The sequence below is a fragment of the Podarcis bocagei genome (genome assembly GCF_964188305.1).
Source record: "Podarcis bocagei genome assembly, chromosome: 14".
Classification (NCBI taxonomy): Eukaryota; Metazoa; Chordata; class Lepidosauria; order Squamata; family Lacertidae; genus Podarcis; species Podarcis bocagei.
In genome coordinates this window covers 35,910,444-35,929,047 of record NC_138139.1, presented here as the reverse complement: position 1 = coordinate 35,929,047, position 18,604 = coordinate 35,910,444, and the positions used below count along the sequence as shown (strand labels likewise).

Sequence of the window (18,604 nt, the reverse complement as noted above, 5' to 3'; positions counted from 1 at the left end):
GAAAACTCAGACTGCCTGAGATGAGAGTTAAGGAAAAAAGTCATCTGTAGCGAGTAATAAACATTTGAGAATATTGCCTCTAATCATCCCTTTCCTTTGTTTTTTGTTAAGCTTGTTTGTTTTAATACTATTTCATGAGTTTGATGATGCTATAATTTTCTAACGACTTACTCAAGATAGTGATAGAACTAATATAATATTTAATTGAGAACATTAATCTAATCATGCACTTATTGGTGCCTTATGGTTGAAACCAAGTTCAAGCTTCTATTTCTTTTTGAAGGGTGCATTATTTTACACAATAAAGTTCAAACTTTCTATCCTCTTGGAACCCTTTTTACATTCTATTCTTCCCTGAAGGTCTCCTTGAAGACTTTGTGAGTGATGGACCATGACTTGAGCTAGGAGCTGAGAACCAGGATTCAGGACGAAAGGGTTAAGTGAGAACCAGGAGCAAGGATACAAGACCACACACCAGAGGTCAAGAAGCCTATGCTAGTCCTACTCAGGGCAGACCTATTGAAATTAATGGACATGCCAGGTTCATTCCTTTTAATGAGTCAACTCTGAGTATAACTTAGTTGAATAGAACCCCAAGCCTCTTCTATCATCCAGAGGCAAGCCACAGTAACAATAGTACATGACATACTGTTATTTTTCAATTCTTTTTAGATTGGATCCTTTCTGCTTTTTAAAGAATCTGTAGCTATTACTGTAACCACAGTTCATTGGCTCACTGGTAGACTCATTCAGATGCTTCAAGTCTCCTCTTCCCCTAGAGTGGTATTCTGTTGCAGCTTTGCTTAGCTAAAATATTTGTTAGTCTCAGCATGGAACTTTAAACTTCTAACATCTGCTCTGGCATGGTGGTGGTCCAGTTGGCTTCCATTTCACTTCCACATGTGTTTTGCCATCGTTGAAGGGTGCTAACACAAACCTTCCAGTCATTGCTGCAATCTTCGCAACTTTTTGTGCATCGCTAAATCATTTCATATTTTTTTTCATTCCAAAGACAATTATAGCCCAACGCAGATGCTGCTGAATCTCTGCTGGAGCACAGGAAACTGCCTTGCACTGATCTAGCTCAATATTGTCTATACCAGTTGTTTTCAAGCAGTGTGCCGTGGCACCCTGGGGTGCCTTGAATGATAGTCAGGGGTGCTATAGAAACACTGGCCTTTGTCCCTCTTTCCTTCTCTCCCTCCTCTAATGTCCTCTCACACCTCTGCCTCCCCAAGGCTTGCACAGCTGTTTATTGCAGCAGCCCTGGCTATAAGCTCCGCAGGTGAATGATGCCTTTAAGAGGCACCTCTGTTGGGGGGGAGCAGCTCAGAGACCAGGGGTGTCAGCAGTAGCTGGCCGGGGGACTCCAAAGGAGAGGGGAGACGAGAGGAGGCTGAGGGAACACTCCACAATGGAGGGTGTTAGAAAAAGGGTGAGGAGCTGCCAGCTCTGCAGGCAGGGGGTGAAATAACTGTGTTCCTGAGCCCCACAGGGGTGCCGCAGAAAGAATGTAGTTGGTTAAGGGAGCCATGGACTCAAAAAGGTTGAAAACCTATGCTCTACACTGACTTAGGCAGTGGACATTCCAGCCCTACTTGGAGATGTCAAGAATTGAATTAGGGGCCTCAAGATCCCTGGCACCTCCAGGTAACCCTGAGAAAGAATCCTATAGGGAATCTTAGAGAGCTGCTGGCAGTCAGTGTAGACCAGTGTTTCTCAACTGTTTTGTGGAAGCCTGAATGGAACTATGAAGCAGTTCAAGGGGTTCTGTGAAGAAAAACATTGCAGTGGTGGGCAAGCACAATGTGTGATGCTCCTGGCCCATGCAGCGTTGAGAAGGCTGCCCACTCTGTCCCACTACTGGGTCAAATGTGGTGTTTGAGCACTTGCTATGAGAACCTCTTGTCCCCTCTTAGCTTCAGGAATTGGTCTCTCCTAGTTTAGGGATGGATTTTCCAGGACATTACTGGGATTTCAAAGGTGGAATTGACATCCAGGGGGAATTTCTGAAAGGCGGCACTTCGTCCTGGATCTTAGGTGAGTCAATCGAAAAATCGTGGGGATTTTTTTGGTGTTTTTGTAAAAATAAAGCTCAACAACAAAGCTCAACAACTTTCAGGGTGTCCTGGTTTTTACTTTTTGAAATATGGGAACCCTATCCTAGTTTTATTTAGAGATGCTGGGGAATGAACATGCATGCAAAGTAGATGCTCTATGCTGAACGACGGCCCTTCCTTTGCAAACTATTTATTCCAGAATGGAGCAATGTAGAAACTAAAGCCAATGTTCCGTATCCTAGCAGGAAATGCTGCTGGTGTGATCTGTGGTGCACTTTTGGCTTAGGGGACTTCTGCCTTGAATTATGGATTGCTTGAAGTCTCATCATCATTATCATCATCTTTTCCTACATCTACACCTCTTTTCCTACATCTAAGGTTCACTGGCTTTGTCTCTCCACACACGTGTCCATGTGCATTGCACTATTGGTCACCCCTGTTGTGGATGCAGCATTTTTAAAAAAGAAAGAGCGCCAATATGGGAGGGAGCGGCATTTTGATTCAGCATTAATAAAAGCCATTGAAGCACTGCAGCCAGTCTTCAAAATGGTATTTTATGTGTAAGAACCCCAAGGGGATGGAGTGGGCAAAAAGTTGAAATTAATGACTAACTAGTGGAAGCCAGGTGCTGCTCGTGACACCTGTCCTTTGCTCTGCCTTTCCAATAAAAACAACCACCCACCTGACCTTTAGCATAACATTTGTTTTTGAGTTGCCCTTTAAAATACATTAATGGAGTCTTATTTCTTTTATTGAACCAGGCTTGTCTCTCCCCATACGTACTTCTTACAGGCTGAATGAGACCATTGGTCCACCTAGTTCAGTATTTTCTACACTGACTTGCAGTGGATCTGCAGGATTTCAGAAAGGGTCTCTTTCCAGCCTCACATGAAGATGCCAGGATTGAACCTGGGATGCTGCATGCAAAGTAGATGCCCTGTCACTGCGCTAGGGAGTATAGGGATCTGCCAGTCAGTGTAGGCAATAGGCCTATGGACCAATGATTTGAGTTGGCGTAAGACAGCTTCCTGTGGTCCCTAGTTCCATGGTAGATTGCCTGCTTTGAGGGAAGAAAGTCACCGATCCCAGTGGGGGAGGGAGTGCATCTGTATTTCATTTTACAGATGTAAGCAACTCATAATATGGGTTTTCTTCAAGCGATCTCTAAGAAAAGAAAAACTAAGCTGCTTCCAAGGCAATTTAGGGTAGCCCTGCCCCTCAGTACTCACAGTTGACATCTACTCAGAGCTAACGTTCTTTCTAACTTGTGCTGCATTTTTGCGTGCATTTGATATTAGTTCCGACTCCCTATAAATCATTGCAATCTAGATGCATCTTTCCTTGTCCCCCTATAAACTTACTGTACCCTACAATTGCTTGCCAAGCTACATAAAGATTTTCCCCACCCAACCACACTTAAAGTATACAATTTTAAAATTAATCCTGGGCTTACACAATTTATATTGTTTTTTTCCTTAATCCTGCTCTAAAGTGATATTATATTATGCTGACTGCAAGGAACACAATACCTTATAAGTGCATTTTTTGCTGGAGCCTGGCATAAGCTTTGGGTAATTGCTTGCTATTAAATTCTCCTCTCGCAGTTATTTGTTGGGGAGAGTTTGGCCTGAGGATTTTCCAATTGCTTCTTGCTTTATTTTGCATGCATTTATGTATGATATTTTCATAAGGAAAACAATGTTTCCCATTAATTCAGTCACTTGTGATCTGGATGCTGATGTGTAATTCCTTCCATGGCCCACTGGAAATGGCAGGATGAATGTCAGGCATCTTCAGTTGTGGGTGGTAGGAGTCTGGAAACCTATATGCTCTAGGGTGCTTAAGTTGCTGCCAATATGCTCAGCAACAGCTCAGGTGTAGGGAGCCCAGGCAGATGTCATTTCCAGTGCACCTAACATCTATGCTTAGAATATGGAACCCCTGGGAAAGCTTTGTTTCCCATGGCCCTTAGTCCCAGAGGTTCCACCATACCAGTGTATCTAGCAGAGGTTAGTGCCCACTGGGACTAGTAGGGCAGCAATCAGGGAGCCCAACAGTAGGTGGAAATACCAGTTCATGGAAACCACAGGAGTGGAGAGTGCTGAGATCATGTCTAAGGGCTTGCTATTGGGGCATCTGGTTGGCCACTGTGAGAACAGGATGCTGGACTGGATGGGCCTGATCCAGCAAGCTCTTTTCTTGGTCTTAAGTTGCACATTCTCTCTTTGCAACTGCATCCTTGCTTGACCTGCACCTGACATCGCCTGGGCATTACAGAAAAAGATGCTTGATCTCTGAATCGTCGTACCTGCAATGGAGTTCTTAATGAACCAAGACCTAAATACATTTCTCAAAGGTCCCAATTTACAGGGAAGTCACTCAGCTCAGTCTGTATGATACATTTTCTTCCAGGACTTGTATGGAAAGCTTATCTTCAACCAGCATGTGTTACGCTTACAGACATTGCCAGTGGGCTTCTGAAGGTCTTGTGAGTTACACAAAGGGTAGCAGGTGTTATTTAGGCTAAATTGACCTTGAAATTGATTTCTTTATTTTATGACTTTCTGAAGGGAGATTAGCACTATTTCTTTCTTCCCTTGCAGTGTGAAACAATTTACATGGTAATAGATGGTTGAGACAGTCAAATAAATTGCTGGAAAGTGGTATTATTCAGAGGTGGCAATATGGATCTTGCTTGCATTGATTTCTTAGCCTCAGGGATACACTGATTTTCTAACATCTGGGGGCAAAAAGCCCAAATTTAATTCTGCTTTAAAGACAGGTATATGAGCAGTATTGTCTTCTTTGGCCTGGGATTTACTCTGAAATGATTTTTTTTGGCCAAGCACCCATGTGTTCCTAACAGCAGGGGGGAAAGTATATCATGTTCTAGTATGTGGGGGTCTTCCCCAAATTACCCCACCTCCCCATGGATACATTACTATTGTATGCTGCTGCTCCACATGTAATGCTTATACTGCCTCCAAAATTTCCACACTGCCAGCAGCAGATTGTGTGTGTGTGTAGCATGCTAATGGGTTTGCAATTGGGCAAGTCTGGATTTAAGGAATGGGGAAGCTGTGGCCCTCCAGATGCTGTTCCACTCCAACTCCCATCAGCCCCAGCCACCATAGCCAATGGACAGGGATGATGGGAGTTGTAGTCCAAAATATCTGGAGGGCACCAGGCTGGGGAAGGCTTGCCATTAGCCATGGTGGATTCCAACAGCATCTAGAGAATAGCAGGTTGGAAAAGGCTGGGTGTGATGGAAGAGACTACGAAGCGTTACAATGTGAGGGGGAGATTTAAGGATCAATAAAACTCAAGAAAACACAGGAAACAAGCTACAATACATCAATGGTTAAACATACAAAAGCCAACCACCATGGGCAGCTACTGTGGGGAATATGTTGTCCTTTCATTCACTTTTACTCCTGGTACAATGAACTTCTGAGAGGCAAAAAGAATACAACGTGTAAGTAGCTGCTGAGGTTATATTGAACAATTTAGCACCAAGGTTGCGTCACAGTTTATTTAGCCTAGAAGTTGTACTTTGAAAGTGGGAGGGAAACTGGACGCTACCTATTTGTGGGCCTTCTGACAGCACTACCTCACAGGGTTGTTGTGCGGATTAAATGGGAAAATATATATGCCACCCTGGGCTCATTGTAAAAATGCAATAAAGAAATAAGTTCACTCACTGGTAGTTCTGGTAACAGCTCCAGTTGGGTTCTCCCATGTTGGAGAGCGCCATTTCTAAAGTGATTTTTACCCACACATTGGCTCTCATTCTGATTTGGCTTCATGATTGCACCATGCAGCCAATGACATTTGATGACTGATGACATCTGAAGCCAAAGCAGAGTGAAGGCAACAGTTCCTGTCTTCTCTCTGATTTGGCTCCTGAGTAAAAACGAAACCTAGCTGTACTGTGGTTGCTGCTGCTACCAGGATCCCCAGTAAATCCACAGCCTGCATCCTTCAAAATTTCCATAATCCAGTCCTGCTCCTGCAGCTGCCAAAGAAAAGTTGGATTGGGAAGAATGCAGCTCAATCCTGTTTAAAATCATATTTACCTTTTGCCACAGAGTGGTAGCCTTGAGATTTGATTTCTCCCACCCATTTTTTATTCTGTCCTTCCTCCAACAGACTCAAGGAAGCACACGTAGCCTTCATTTTCCCCCTACAACAACCCTATGAGGTAGTTTGGGATGAGTGGGAGACTCATCCACTGTACTGTGCAGCAAATGAGAATTTTCCTCTGGTCCATCTAGACTGAACACTCCTAGCCATTATGTATGTGTCAAATTCTGCTCTCATATGAGAGTTTCTCATGCCTCCTTCTCTCTGTCTTAATTCCAGGGCTATAAATCTGATGCTATGGAGCTAGGCTGCAGTGCCAGGAATCTTCCTCAAGGTCCAGTAAGTCGAAACATTTTGCTGAATGGATTAGTTTCTGTAACTGCATTTTGCATTCTTTTTGGTGTGTGGCTCTTTTTGATCATCCATCAAATGCAATCTTTTTCTTCTTCTTTTTATAAAAACCCTGAGATGGATCGTGCGCCTCTTGGAAATAAGTGCATCAGAGTTTGCTAAATGTTCTCAAAGGTTCAGATGTATGACTTTAGCAGACTTGTGATTTGCTTGTCAGATGGAGGGAAATCGTTCAGAATAGCTGCAACATGAGTTCATTAGGGAACCTGGTAAATCCATCTTGCACTGAAGGGCTTTTGAGCCCTCGTTGTATTGATGATCACAAGATGGAGTGCACCTGACTTTTGTGAATAAGGGAAAGCAATGCAGGTGGGGGAGGCTTTTGCTATGTTTTCAGTTAGATGATAGCTGGAATGTGTATCTCATCCCATGGCATCCAAATCATACACCACTTCATGTCCCCAGGACGGGGAAGCCAAGTGCAGTATAGATCTCCAATCATCCCCACTAATAGCTTATAGGAGGGAGTAAGGGTGTGCTCAGAACTCCCAGATATTCTAGCATCATTCTGAGAAAATGTCTTTTGGGAAATTTTGGCTTAGCTCTAGAGGGATGCTCAGAAACATCATTGCCTGTTCTTGAACACTGCATAGCAGAGGAAACAGAGAGAATGGAACCCCAAAAGGATGGATTAACTGGACCAGCCCCTGGCTGCAGGAAGCGTTCATCTATATTGTTCTTGGATCTGATGGAGAATTTATGCATGAGCCACTATGGGCGTAGCCAGGATTTGTCTGTGTGTGTGTGTGTGTGTGTGTGTGCGCGCGCATGTGTGTGCATGTGTGTGTGTGTGAGAGAGAGAACATCAGTTAGTTAAGTATTTTTATTGATTTCCTTGATTGGGATGGGGCAGCTGCCCCTTGCCCCACTTGACTATGCCCATGTGTGCGCCACTTAAAGTACTGAAGTGATGTGTACATTCAGGTTTACCCTTCTCCTCAACACCGTGCGTGAGACTCGGTCTCATTGGGCGGGCAAAAATAACCATTGAACAATGATTGCTGATGTTAAAGGTACATCTTTGATTCCTTCCATTCTGTACCAGCCACAATAGTGTTTTGATTCTGTTGTCTTCAGTGTTTTCAGACCAGCAACCCACCTTTAACCCAAGTATGACTTTGGGGTCCCATTTCTTTCTTTCTTTCTTTCTTTGTTTCTTTCTTTTAATATATATATTTGTATGGTGGTAGTACTGCTGTTTGGGACGCGGGTGGTGCTGTGGGTTAAACCACAGAGCCTAGGACTTGCCGATCAGAAGCTCGGTGGTTCAAATCCCCGCGACGGGGTGAGCTCCTGTTGCTCAATCCCTGCTCCTGCCAACCTAGCAGTTTGAAAGCATTTCAAAGTGCAAGTAGATAAATAGGTACTGCTCCGGCAGGAAGGTAAACGGCATTTCCGTGCACTGCTCTGGTTCGCCAGAAGCGGCTTAGTCATGCTGGCCACATGACCCAGAAGCTGAACGCTGGCTCCCTCGGCCAATAAAGCGAGATGAGCGCCACAACCCCAGAGTCGTCCACGGCTGGACCTAATGGTCAGGGGTCCCTTTACCTTTACCTTAGTACTGCTGTTGCAACCTATCTTGAACCAAGTCACAGCCTGGTAGTGGATGTTCTACCACCAGTTGAAGGCCAGTGCTTTAACTCAGAGAGGCAGTTTGCATAGCTTCTAAAATCATGACAGGATTTTATGAGTTTGATGAAATCCCCATGTAGTGTTGCTTTTTAAATATATATCAAAATGGAGATTGACTCAGAGCAGACATAGGCAAACGACCCTCCAGATGTTTTGAGACTACAATTCCCATCATCCCTGACCACTGGCCCTGTTAGCTAGGGATGATGGGAGTTGTAGTCCCAAAACATCTGGAGGGCCGAGTTTGCCTATGCCTGACTTACGAGTTCAGCATAACATCATTTATTGTGGACATAAGATGCTCTTTACCTCCATTAACGATGACTAGACATGTAGTTATACTAATAAAGATTATATTTATGAAAATATAACTTAGTGGATCTGCAAATAAAACCAAAAATCAATTAACCTGTTGGTTAAAATTCTCTTTCCTGCCTGGACCAAGAGCTAATTAAACCAAATCAGAAAAACACACACCATAAGAATTCCCAGCAGTGTGAAGTAAATGCAAAGGAAGATTACTAAAGCCAATTGGGACACCCCCAAGAAAATTCGTATTCAGACCCCAAACAGGTGACTAGCCAAGCCCCCCTGCAAAGGGAGGTGCAGGGGCGTAGGAAGGGGTGTGGGGGGAGTGTGGTTCGCCCCAGGTGTCATCCCTGAGGGGGTGACAAAATGGCACACTGCGGGGAGCGGCACTTACCGCGGGGCCTGACCTGCAGTGCACCCAAGCCACGCATCTCTCCTGGGAGTGATGCAGTGGCTTGGGGCCCCGCGCTGCCTGAAACAGCAGTGTGGGGCTTGCGTCCGCCAGGCAGACTCTGTGGGCAGCTCTCCCTGCCCCTGCCACTGTGGGTGCCAGAGCAAGTAGCTACGCCCCTGGGAAGGTGCCATGAAGAGAAAGAAGAGTTTTAGGTGGCACAGGCTTATAAATCATGATCCTTTCCCCTTTGTAATCATCCCCCACATGGCATCCCTGCCTTCTCCCCTGCAAAAAACAACATTAGAGTCTTCTTTCCCAGGGTGTGGAAAATTCGTCCTCACCCAAGGGAAGAAGCAGCATTGTGTGTTGACTGTTGGGGTGGTGTTTAGAGGCTGATGACATGGGCACCTTACTTGGGGTGCTTTGTTTGGGTGGGCTATGTCCTTAGCTGTCCACTGGTGTAGTGGGACGGGCAGTGAGGAATTTGTATCTGTCATGAGAAGACTGAATCACAACACAGCAGGGACATGTCTTGCAAAATGATATAATGCCAATGGGGAGGGCGCTTTGGTGGACCGTGGCCTTTTCAAACCCCAGGGATGGAGTAATGGTTTGTTCTGCTTGCTGGAACTGGGTGATCTATGGATGCTATCCAGTTATACAGAAGGCAGGATTTGCCAAGGAGGACATCACTGTGCCGTATGTTGCTCTCATGGAAAAGATGCTACTTACCCAAATAAGTTACAAGCTAGCCTCTGCTGTCCTGGCAAATCTAATTGTGAGACCGTGTGGAGCAACTGATAGCTGCACAAATTGTATTGCTCCTCCTGAGATTTTGTGTACTGCATAATAAGTGTGCCTTGATAGCTGGTATTCAGCACAAATTCCTTTGAATGCACATCAGCAACGCCAACATCTGGGTGCAATTCTGCTGACGCTGTTCTTGCAGAGGCAGTGGATGAAAATAAGCAGGTTTAAAAACACACACACACACACACAACAGAAAACGGTGGTTTCAGAGAGAAAATAGTGTGCTCTGATATTCAGTAGTTGATGCACGTTATCCTACATCACTAGGTTGCAAAGAGGAAACATTAAACCTATCTTTTGCTCACGTGACCTCGCCCACTTGCAGTGGAACAGATCTGATTTGGTGCAGTCCCTTGGCTGTGGGGAGACATTCCCTCCACCCACACCCCTGGTACAGGCAGTATGCCTCTGAATGCTGTTTGCTGGGAACACAAGTTTATCTGCATGATTGCCTTACCCCACTTGACTACTTAGATCCATGCACTTAGGCACTTAGATGCCATGTGATACTCATTCTGCATTTGTAAGGAATCAGTCTTTTAATTTGGTGGCTCTTGTGCTTTGGAACTCCTTGCCTATTGAAACCAGGCAGGCTAGCAACAAGAGAAGAGAGGGTTGATTGCTGGGCCATTTTAGAACAGGTGGATTTGCAGGAAGCATCCAAGCAAGGTGGAAAATAATGCAATTCCCTCTCCTTCAGTCCTACTCCATTTTTCATTTGGCTTCAGATGAAAGTGGCATCTTTGTCATTGCTTGGATTGTGCCTTAGACATGATTCTGTAGCTTCCTGAAGAGTGATGTTGGTAAACATCCAGTCTCTGGAAGAAAAGCGAAAAGGGAGTTGATTCAGAACAGCTTTGCGATTATCATTTTGAGAAGTGAAAGGGATTAGATTAGACAAATGCACGGAGGATGCATGCATGTCAATGGCACTGGATTGATTATATGGGTTCAAGAACCACACACCCACAAAACCTCTGTCTTGCCAGGATTCAAACTCAAGTGTGTGGACCCTCATCCAGCCAAACACTGAGTCCAGGCATTAATCCAGGGCTTGCATGGCCTCTTCTGATCCAAATGTTGCAGAGTACTAGAACTGCATATCATCTCCACACTGATGACACCTCTTCTGTTGATCACCAAAGTGCTCTGTTGAGACCACAGAGAGTTTCAGAAGTTCATTGCTTTAGAAGGGAATCAACCCCTGTGGTGCCTGTCGGCCTACAACCCATTTTTCATCCATTCCCATTTTTCATTTGGCAGACAGTCTTCAATTTTTATTTCACACCACGCTGGAGGTGAATTACAACTGATCATGAATTCATAGAGCTACCAAGCGAGTCAGTTGGCTTGTGAAACAGGCATTAATGAGCGGTTACAATTTACATAACACACACACACATCCAATCTAATACAGGAGCTTGCTGCTGGAAGTTTTCTGTATTGTGAGTGGCACTTACTTGTGCTCTGATCAAAGAGAAATTGGTTGCCTGCCACCAAGGGAAAGACTGTTGCCCCCTTCTCTCTTCCTGGCACAGCTGCTCTAGTTTAAAAACCTATTAAAGTGGGATCAAACTCATTTTATAATACTAATAATCCCCCTCTGCCCCTCTTGCAGCAGTTAAATGCTTTATTAAAGACTCGATGGCCTTTGGCTCAAGTTGGTCTAAAACTATTTCATTGGTGTTGAAATTGCACTATGCATGTTGCAAACTGCCTGTTCACACCTTCCTGTGCAATGGAGGCTGGTACCCATTGGGGCTGAAAGGGTGGATGGCAGGAAGCCCAACAGTAGATGAAGCCAGAGCACATGACAGGCAGAAGCAACTCATTATGGTTTTGTTTCCCTCCCCCTCCCTTTTGAGTTTTGCAGACTCGGGAAGAGGAAGCTGACAGTGAGGCAGCAACCCTGGGCAGCTTGAAAGTATGAAGGCAGGCAACTGGGGGCTAGCTGAGGGCAGACTGAGCTTGATGGGGCAGCTGTCCCATTTGCACCAGTTGAACAGCCTCCTCTGTGCTTTCTTGGTTCTAGAGCCAAGACTGTTCCATTTAACATCCCTCTTTCTCCTGCAAGTGTTCCTGCCTACAAACCCCTCAGGCCCCACTGCATTCCACCATGCACCAGGTGGCTGGCGTCATGTGAAAGACAACAATCCCATGACTGCAGTCATGGAGCAGGAATTCTAACAGGAAGCTATGCTCTACCTCCACAATCAGAGTAAGCAATGTTTCTGAATACCAGTTGCTAGAAAGGCAGAGTGCTCTTGAGCTTGGATCCTGCTTGAAGGTTTCCTAAAGGCACATGGTTGGCCATTGTGAGAACAGGATGCTGGACTAGATGGGGCATTCGCCTGATCAAGCAGGTTCTTATTTTATTACAGCTGGTATAGGCCAAAGAGGGATTCGGATTAGTGCTGGTTCAACCCAATCAATAGTCCAGGTGTGTGTGTGTGTGGGGGGGAGAAACCTTTTTCAGACAGAAGGTCATATTCCCCTCTAGACAACTTGCCAGGGGCTGCATACTGGTGATGAGCAGGCCAGAGGTAAAAGCAGGTAGAGCTTAAAATGCAAATGTTGCAGTTGCATGGTATGTTAGTGTCAGGAACTGGACTGAGGAGGAATGATGGAGACCGCCCTCTCCTCCTTAACGTTCCCGAGAAGAGGAGGACAGTATAGATTTACAACAGTGGTTCCCAGAAGGTCATAGTTCAGAGGCTGCAGAAGGCAGAAGCTGGGAAATATTGGGAGAGGGGCAGGATGAAGCAGCAGCACCAGGTGAGAGACAGCTAACAGACTCAGTGTCTTTAGAAGCATTCCTGACCCCTCTCCTTTCCCAGGACCTGGCGGACATTGAGAGTAGGAGAACAGAAAGCTCAGAGGCAGAAAGCACAGATTGGCTGACGCAGGGATGATGTAGAATAGGAGAGGCGGAGGGGGTGGGACTTTACTCAGAGCAAGACAATTACTGAAATAGAGGCACCTTTTCTAAGCCTCTCATTGTGAATATTGAATAAAAGACTTGGTTAGAGCTCTTCTTGTTTATCAGATTCTTGGCTGCCCAGCATGGGAGGGATTGGATTTCCTGAAGCCTGACAGTCAGAAGTTTCTACACACACCCTTCAGTATTTTCCATCTCAGGAAGCAAGTGGGATTAACAGAGTCTGAGGACACATTCCTGCCAAGCAAAAACACTTTAGAGTGAGAAGCAGGGCCAGTAGGAGGTGTGGCTTGGAAAGGAGTGTTCTGAGGGCCAGATAGAGAAACATGGAGGGCCACATTTGGCCCCTGGGCAGAGGGCCCTCACCCTTGCAAAGTCAAAGCCAGCAGCAGGCTAGAGTGCTGGGATTCCAGGTCTCGCAAGAGTTCCCCCAAAATCCAGTAAAACACCACCCCCTGCAGTTTGGAGAGCATTGCCCAAGCACGGCCTTTAAGTTTCCTCCAATTTCCCATCTTGGTATCCTTATCAGGAATAACAAGGCAATATATATCCCTGTGTTAAAATAATGAGTCCCCTAAAATTAGTTCTCTCCCTACCCTTCTGACACAAACCTCAGCTGTGTGACCCCCATTGTTGAAAGCCCTTCACAAACATAGCAAACAGAGGGATGTGCCTAGTTAAAACAAGTGGCTAGATAAAGTTCCACACTCAGAGAATGAGTCTGCTATCAGTAGATCATGGGTGGCAATGCTTTTTCTGTTGGAGGGCTGCATTTCCTTCTGGGCAGCCTTTTGAAGGCCACATGCAGGTGGTGGATGGAGCCAAAGGCAAAAGCGGACAGAGCAGCAAATTATTTTTTTAGCTTTGTATAGGAGTGCTACACACTCCTTTCTGTCCTCCATCCAGGCATGCAAAGGGCATTAGTAGAGTTTCCCAGACACATCCCAGCCTGGCAAAAATACTTGAGGAGGGTGCAAAACAGGGCTCAGGAGGGCATGACTTGCTGAGAGGGTGTGTCCCAAGGGCTTGGATGGGTCCCAAGGGCTAGATGGAAAGGTTTGGAGGGCCACACTTGCCCCCTAGGCCTGAGGTTCCCCACCCCTAGTATATATGATATGGTAGCCATATCTACAGGCAAAAGTAGAGAGACAGGCTTCAAATCACTTGGTGGCGCTTCCCTCTGGAAAAACAAACAACCCCTTAATACTTCTAGTGGCATTCAATCTCCCTCTAGAGCCAAATGGGCTGTGATGGCTTCCATTCAATGTCTGAAAATTATATCACTATTTATTGCAGTGTTTTGCCCTCTGCTAAAGTGCCCTTATTTTCCTTCCCATTTCTGAAAGTTGTGCAAAATATTGATATTGGATAACAAGAAACAATCACGCTTGGGTCTGTTTGTTTAATCAGGAGACTATGAGAAAAGAGTTTGGCTGGATGGGAGAAGTCTTAAAGGTAGTTCAATGTAGGCAATAATGATTTTTCTCCTTTTCGTCGTCTTTTTTTTTTTTTTTTTTTTGCCAAGAAATAAAATTGCTGCAGGAGTGCAGTCTGTGATCTGAATGGAAATGAGATGCCGAGCTACCTGAAATTACCTGACCATGCGTCTTCAAGGGAGAGACAGCATTTGCTCTGGTCCAGCAAGGCAGATGTCTGGTCAGAAAAGGTAGTTGCGAGGTTTCAAGGCACATTTAGTGTGTCATGCATGCAACATGGGCTTGTTTTTAAGCCCTTTAGTTGCCCGTTGTCAACTGCACTGGAGCGCAAATGGGAACAGGAAGCCCAAACCACCTGTGTGAGGAGCTATATACACACACAAACTTGTGGTGGCTAACTTTGTTTAGTCAATACACTTCTTGTAGGGCCTCATGATAGCCCTATGGATAACATACATGTATGTATATACAGCATATATACCAAAAACTTACACAGGCACACAGCACTCTCTGGATTTTAGTCAACTGCATTTTACTCATGGAAATTATTCAGCCTCAGTAAGTCATGCTCATTAATTTTAGTGAGTCTGCTCCGAATATGGCTAATGTTGGATAAAACCCTCTCTTTCCTGCACCCATCTCTTTCTTCCCCATACCAAGAACCACATTTCCAACGTTCTAGGGGCAACACGCCAGTGGTGGGCAAATCCAGAAGCAAAACTGGGCAGAGCAAAACATATGAACTTGACTTTTGCACAATAGGCTGCTTTCTATACACACTCCCACTCCTACCACCACCCTAGTATCCTCTGTCCAGGCCAGCAAGAAGCATTATCGGAGTTCAGTAAATGCCATTAGTCCAGATGCTAAACTGGGAATCTGAGTGCACATTCTCCCAATATGCAGATTTTTGTACGCAATTTTACCCAGTACACACATTTTTGCAAGCAATTTTCTCTAATGATATGAATTTTTGGATATTACTTTCACAGATCTCTGCATTTTTATGCACTTTCCTCTGATACATGCCTTTTTCTGTAAATATTTTGGGTTGAATAACGGCATCCTAAAATTGGGAAAAGTGTGGATTTTGAAAGATAGCTGTGTTACAGTTTGAATACAGGTTTGGGAAATGTAAATTAGGTAAATTTGCATTAAAATGCAAACCAATCCAATCTGCCCCTTCGTTCTTAGATAATAGTGCCACGGAAACAGATTTTGGGCACGTTTTCCTTGAAATATAGCTTCCCCTCTATGCTTCTATTTACAATTGCTTGCAAAGTGTGATTACATATGCATTTATTATTATTATTATTATTATTATTATTATTATTATTATTATTACTAATAATAATTTAATTTAAATCATGTTGTTCCTCCCAAAGGAGCCATCGGTGGCAAAAACATAATTATCATCAACAACATTAATAACAGTAATAATAATTTGCGAGGACAAGTTAGTGTGGGAATGTAGAGAACTGAACTTAAAATTGGAAATATCAAAAACTGAAAGTGTGGTTTGTTTATCCCTACTCTCTGCACATTCTGTTTGGATCCTGACAGTGCGAGCAGATATATAGGTACTGCTGTGACGAGAAGGTAAACGGCGTTTCCGTGTGCTCTGGCTTCCGTCACGGTGTCCCATTGTGCCAGAAGGGGTTTAGTTATTCTGGCCACATGACCAGGAAAGCTGTCTGTGGACAAACACTGGCTTCCTTGGCCTGAGAGCGAGATGACAGCTGCAACTCCATAGTCGCCTTTGTCTGAACTTTACCATCCAGGGGTCCTTTTCCTTTTCCTTTACCTTTACCTTTAGTTGCTTGTGCAATTGCCTTTTTTGCCAAGTTGATACTGATGAATGGTTAAGGATAAAGAAAAAGAGAAAAGAATCCTGTCTTTCCAAAAGTCTTGTTTCCTTTCTTTCGAGACACAGAATCGTGTTGACAGAAATGTGTTGACGGCAAAGAAAAATGCAATGCTGAGATTTCAAGTGTGGTGATCAGATGCCATCTAGTGACAATTTCTAGGAAGTTGTGGTTCGTGATATCTATGACTCTGTCCCATTTTAAAAGCCACAAACTTGATATTTGGGTTCTTTGAAGTGTGTTACGTTCCCCCCTTTGGATATATGCAGTTTTTCTGGGCATAAATTCAGAGCATGCAACTTTTTTTTTTTACATATTCATTTGTTTGTTTGTTTCAAATATCCATGCTGTCTTTGTACACACAAAGAGCCTTCAAACTGGCTTTTTAAAAAAATGCCCAAGAGCAAAGTAAAGGGGGGAAAAGGTTTACAAAGAATGGAAGATAAAAAAGGCACATTGGCAACAAGGATGAAATGTTTGGTAGCCTATCCCCAAACAGAGAACAAAAAATGGCAGTTCAATCCTCACAGGGTTGTGTCAGGTTCATTAATTTAAATTGGTCTATTATGAGTAGGATTGGGTACAACTCCTTGGAATTAATGGGCCTATGTTGTGTCCATTCATTTCAAGGGGTCTACTCTGAGTTCAATTTACACTGGATCTCACCAAACACAAAAAGCTTGTGTCCTACCATAATTACACAGGGCACTTCCTCCACAACTGCCCATGCCAATGGCAGGTGATCATGGCAAGGAAAAATCACATCCTTCTAATAGAAAACTCATTTGGTGATGTCAGCAGGACTGTAGCCCAAAGAAGGCTGCGGAGAAACAAGAGAAAGGTACCTGCATTCATTCATTAGATTTCTTACCTGCCCTCCACCATAAGATCACAGGACAATCTGAAATAATATATCAATGCAATATTAAAATATTACAGTAATTTACATGGGAAGAATCGGATGGGTCCTAAAAAGAGAACATGTTGGAAGTTGACAGATAAAAGAAGGAACTTTTTCCAGTGCATAGTTAAACTATGGAACTCACTTCCACAGGAGAAGTGATGGCCACCATCTTGCATGGCTTTAAAAGAGTATTAGGCAAATTAATGGAAGACAAGGCTGTCAGTGGCTACTAGCCATTATGAACATTATGTTCTGATTCAGTATGCTGTTGAATCCCAGATGTTGGAAACCTCAGGAGGGCAGATTGCATTTGTGCTTGTAGACTTTCCCATTGACAACTGTTAGAGCCCTGGCGTCTCCTTCACAAAGCCGGGGGATTTTATCACATGCCGGTGTGAATACTCTACTATTGAGCTACAGCCCTTCCCTTTAGGAGCATACATGCACACAGCCACTTTTAAGTGGCAAGAGAAACATAGGAAGTTGTCTCATACTATCTCAGGCCATTGGTCTGTCTAGCTCTGTAAGGGACAGACTTTGTTCTTCCAAACCTTTTTATTTAGAAAAACAGCACTGGTAAAAATGCTTCCTGTTTTTGCGATCGTAACAGAAGAATGAATGTAAATTTATGGCAGGCACAGGCAAACTCTGCTCTCCAGATGTTTTGGGACTACAACTCCCATCATCCCTAGCTAACAGGACCAGTGGTCAGGGATGATGGGAATTGTAGTCTCAAAACATCTGGAGGGCCGAGTTTGCCTATGCCTGATTTATGGAATGTAAATGAGTGCAAAGGTACAGTAGGCCCGTTTACACACACACACACACACACACACACACACACACACACACACACTTCTCCCTCCAGATGAGCAAGAGTTCATTATCAGAGTTCATGTAGACATTCCAGCCAGGCAAATATATTCAAGGGGGTGCAAAGTAAGACCAGAGTGGGGTGGTGGCCTGGGGTGATGAGGTGCTGCTTGAGGAGGGTTATGAGGGGCAGATAAGAGAGCCCTGGACAGTCACATTTGGCCCCTAAGGTCAGAGGTTCCCCACCTGTCAGAGCTGTGGGTGTCTCTCCTCACCACAGATGCCACGGGAGCCTCTTGAAGTTTTTATAGTCTTTATTTACAATATTTACAATGGGTCATTAGCACATCGTTCATCCATCAGAGTCACTCAGTTCAGATCTCTGCTGAAGCCTGCGTTTGCTCCTCCAACAGCTCATAAAATGGCGAAGTCTCCTGCCCCGTTGTTCTGCCCTTCTCTTTTCCACATGGCTCTCGAGGGCGGTCGTAAATCTTTCCACCTGATTCTGAGCCTGAGCTTAACCCCTGCATTCCCTGTGAACTTTCTGTCTCCCCAGCCCTTTCTGGGCTTATTCCAACTGCTCTCTCATCATTGCCTCCCTCCCCCTTAGGCACCTCGTCCACATCTTCCGCTCCCAGGCTCACCTCCCTCTGGGGAACCTGAGACCTCTGGTTCGCCCCTGACACCACCCCGCCATGATGAAAGAAATGACTTGACTTGGTAAGGGAGAGAGTGGAGCCAAAGGTGGAGCTGAAGCAGAGAACCTGTTCAATCAGGAATCATTCATCTGTTGTTGAATGCAGAACCCCAGCCACCCAGCCCTGCTGCCTTGTTCTCTTTCTAACTGTGCCCCTTGCCGCTATTGCCCACTGGATAATAGTGCTTACCTTTACTTACCATTCAGCTTGGGGCTTAGCCACTAGGTGAGGTTGTAGCTAAGCCGAGAGTC

At 44.7% G+C, this 18,604-nt stretch overlaps 1 protein-coding gene across 15 annotated transcripts in view; it reads left to right on the top strand.

The window, feature by feature from the left end:
- RBFOX1 (RNA binding fox-1 homolog 1) overlaps positions 1 to 18,604 on the top strand; it is a 1,500,640-nt gene that overhangs the window by 140,144 nt on the left and 1,341,892 nt on the right. For all 15 annotated transcript variants that reach the window (XM_081170175.1, XM_081170147.1, XM_081170150.1 and 12 more), the window contains exon 2: positions 6,423 to 6,482. In XM_081170175.1, the coding sequence (XP_081026301.1) occupies positions 6,423 to 6,482 (60 nt within the window). The remainder of the gene's footprint in view (positions 1 to 6,422; positions 6,483 to 18,604) is intronic.